The sequence below is a fragment of the Otolemur garnettii genome, unplaced genomic scaffold, assembly GCF_000181295.1.
Source record: "Otolemur garnettii isolate 467f Iridium unplaced genomic scaffold, OtoGar3 scaffold00104, whole genome shotgun sequence".
Taxonomy (NCBI): domain Eukaryota; kingdom Metazoa; phylum Chordata; class Mammalia; order Primates; family Galagidae; genus Otolemur; species Otolemur garnettii.
Window position 1 is genome coordinate 1,806,480 of NW_003852499.1, and position 3,272 is coordinate 1,809,751.

Consider the following 3,272-nt stretch of genomic DNA (forward strand, 5'->3'; position numbering starts at 1 on the left):
GCTGGTTGAGCTATAGGCGCCGAGCCATGAGTGTAATTCTTAAAAAACACATGAACGCAAGGCGCCTCCTCTGCTGCTCCCTCTTCGACTGACTTCGTTGTTCCCACTTCCAGGCCCACCCCTACCCTACCTTACCCTGGCCACTCACCTGGCAGACTGACTAGCATGGCTGGGCACGTCTACCACCTTGGGAGGAGGTGAGGGGCTGCGGGCGGGGGGCACTGGGCTCTCAGGGGTCTCATATTCCTCTGCTGGCTCCTGTTTGATCTGCGTGGCACTCAGAGGCGGCCCTGAGGCAGGGGCCACAGGTGGTGGTGGCAGAGATGATAGGCCTGAGGGCCCCGCAGATGGCAGGGGCCCAGGTCCCACATTGGGTGAGCCCGGCTTGAAGGTCCCTGGGCCTGCAGGCGGCGAGGTGCCTCGATAGCCTGGTGGGGTCCCGGTTCGGAAAGAGGGAGGGGATCCCGGCTTGTATCCAGGTGGGGTAGCTGTCTTATAGGCTCCCGGAGACGGGGCTCTCTTTCCGTATGGTGGGGGCCCAGGTGGGGAGGCTGTTTTGTAGCCTGCTGGCGAGGAAGCCACAGTAGCAATGACAGTGGAAAGTGTGGCCGAGGAGGTGGTGACAGTAGGCACGGGTGGGAAGGGATAGGGTGTCCCTTGGGGGCCCTGGGAAGGGGAGGGGTGTGAACATGGGTAGGATCCTTGAGAGGATGAGGAGGAAGAGTTGGAAGAGGAAGAGACTGGGGCACCACTGGGGCCTGCTTGGCTGTATGACACCTGGCTGTGAGGTGGAGGCAAGTGTGCTGGCCCTGGTGGGTAGGGCCTCAGAGATCCCAGGGATGGAGACATGGCATAAGGATGTGCATGGTGTGAGCTGCTGCTCTCCAGGGGATGGGGAAATGCTCCAGGTGGAGGGGGCCCAGAGCTCCCATGATGTTGTTGCTGTGGCTGCTGCTGCTGCTGTTGTTGCTGGTGATGATGGTGGTGTGTTTGGGTTGCTGGGTGGGCAGTGGATTGACCCCCAGTAGGAGGAAAGGGGCCTGGACCTGGATGGGCATTGCTGTTGGCTAAGAGGCGGCCATAGGGAGGAGGTGGGGGGGGACCCTGGCTCCAAACAGCCTGGGATGGAAGAGAAGGCTGAGTATACTTGGGGGGCTGATTGGAGACAGAGAGGCTTGTTGGGGGAGGAAAGGAGTGAGGATAACTGGGCAATGCTTGGGAAGCTGGGTACTGGGAAGCGGAAGCAGAGGAAGAACTGGAAGAGGAGACTGCTGCAGAGCTACTACTAGAGGAAGAATAAGGATATCTCATTGGGGGGGCCGGGGCAGAAGAGGAAGCAGGGGGCAGAGGGTGGGGTGAGGGAGCCAGAGTCGGGCCCTTCTCTGGGCCAGGAGGAAGTCCACCCATACCCTGGCCCATGGCATGGGGAGAGGGCAGATGCCCAGGTAGTGGCTGGGCTCCCAGGCCAGGAGGGGAAGCAGATGCATTGTTGAGAGGTCTCAGGGCAGGTGGGGGAGGCAGGTTTGGTGTCACATGAGGAAAGGTTGCTGGTGGTGGAGCAGAAGGTAGGTTCCCACCACCCACTGGAGTGTTAGGTGGCTTTGTTGGGGGGGCACCACCAGCCCCAGAACTTGATATTGAAATGGGGGTGGTCGGTGGGGGGTGCTGCTTACTCCCACTTGGGGCCCCTACTGATGAGGCAGCCCCTCCCCCCTTGGGACCAATCGTGGGTCCTGACAAAACTCCTCCACCAGCCCCACCAGAGTAGAGCTGTGGGTGAGGAGGAGCAGCTCCTGCAGGAGCCTGGAACATTCGAGATGTGGGGGGCTCCATGGGAGCATGATATCCAGTGGGTGTCACAGAAGGATGGGATTCAAAGCCAGGCTCTGGCTGTCGAGGGGTGCTGTCTGGCGGTGGAGGGGAGGGAGGAAAGAGTGGTGGTGGGTGGTAGGGGCGGGCTGGACCCTGGGACAGGCCAGAAGATGAGTCGGAGTCATTCTCCACACTTCCAGGGCTGTAGATGCTGGGGGATGTGCTTCGGTTATCCTGGTCAATATCCCTAGGGTCACTGCTGCCATCATCATTGAGGCTCCGTCCATCCAAGCTATCCAGATCTGAGGGAGACTGTGGCCGAGGGAGTTCCTGCTGTAGAAAAGCAAGGACCACTTTTTCCTCTTTTTCAGCTTCCCCCAAATTTGAGGCCTCTTACACAAAGTCATTCCCCGCTCCGGCACAGCATATCACTGTGCTGTAACGTGAGGAGCACTCTTGTTCAAGCTTACCTCTCGCGTCTGGGGACTTCCCAACTCTCCCTCATTCTCAGCAGCTCCTTAGCAGCCAGTTTTATTTCCCTCCTTGTAAAACCCTATTCCTTCCTCAAGTGTCCATCTCAAACACCACCTCCCCATTCAAAGATGACTCCAAATCCTTTACACTCTCATAGCCAACTTCATCTTATTTATCCCTTTAACTAATCATCCCCTAAATCCTTTATTCCTAGAAAGACCACTTCTGCATTTTCCTTAATATTTGTTCCTTCTGCTAGGACTTCTCACCCACAGGCTAGAATCCCCCAACACTTCCAGTCCCCTTTGGTCCTTCCTGGTCATCTAATGGTTATGCCAAAGCCCTAAAGATCTGTCTGATACTATAGATAGGACTACTCTAATAAGCACTAGGACCTGGCTTTTCTTTTATATTCCAGGAGAGACTGAGGTAGAACAGATAGCAAAAAATTTTGAGAAAAGAATGGTAAGAAAATCGGTCAGGATAGCTACAAGGGTCTTCTCACCTCAGTTTTGGTCTTTTTTGGTGCATTGGTCTCCTCACTTTCACTCTCTGAGATCTCCTCACTCCGGCCCTGCTTGTTGACCTTTGGGGTGGAGGCTTCCTCTACTCGGGCCTTCTGTCAGAAAACGAAAATTCCTGTCTTCTTCCTTCCAAGCTCCACTCTTCCCCTTTGCCAAACAGGAAGCTTCCCCCACAAAACACACACCCTCAGCCCCAGTGTGGGGTCACCCTGTGGAAGGACCTGAGGACAGAATACCTTGGCTGTCTGCCTGGACTTCTCAGCTTTGCCATCACTGCTGGACGTGCTGACCCCTCCAGGGGAGGCCCGGCCCCTCGATCTCAGTTCTTCCCGGGGCCCAGGGGCCTCTTTCTTCCGTCCACTCCTCATTGACATCTGAGGAAAAAGGGAGCAGGTAATATTTTTTACATTGCACCTAACTTTATGAAACACATCATTTCTTTTTTTTCTTTTTTTTTTTTTT

The 3,272-nt window shown here is 55.8% G+C and overlaps 1 protein-coding gene across 2 annotated transcripts in view; it reads right to left on the reverse strand.

The window, feature by feature from the left end:
- Positions 1 to 3,272, reverse strand: part of ATN1 (atrophin 1) — a 14,977-nt gene that overhangs the window by 4,207 nt on the left and 7,498 nt on the right. For both annotated transcript variants that reach the window (XM_003796385.2, XM_012809330.2), the window contains 3 exons: positions 3,047 to 3,184; positions 2,792 to 2,905; positions 149 to 2,145 (listed from right to left, as the gene is read on the reverse strand). In XM_003796385.2, the coding sequence (XP_003796433.1) occupies positions 149 to 2,145; positions 2,792 to 2,905; positions 3,047 to 3,184 (2,249 nt within the window). The remainder of the gene's footprint in view (positions 1 to 148; positions 2,146 to 2,791; positions 2,906 to 3,046; positions 3,185 to 3,272) is intronic.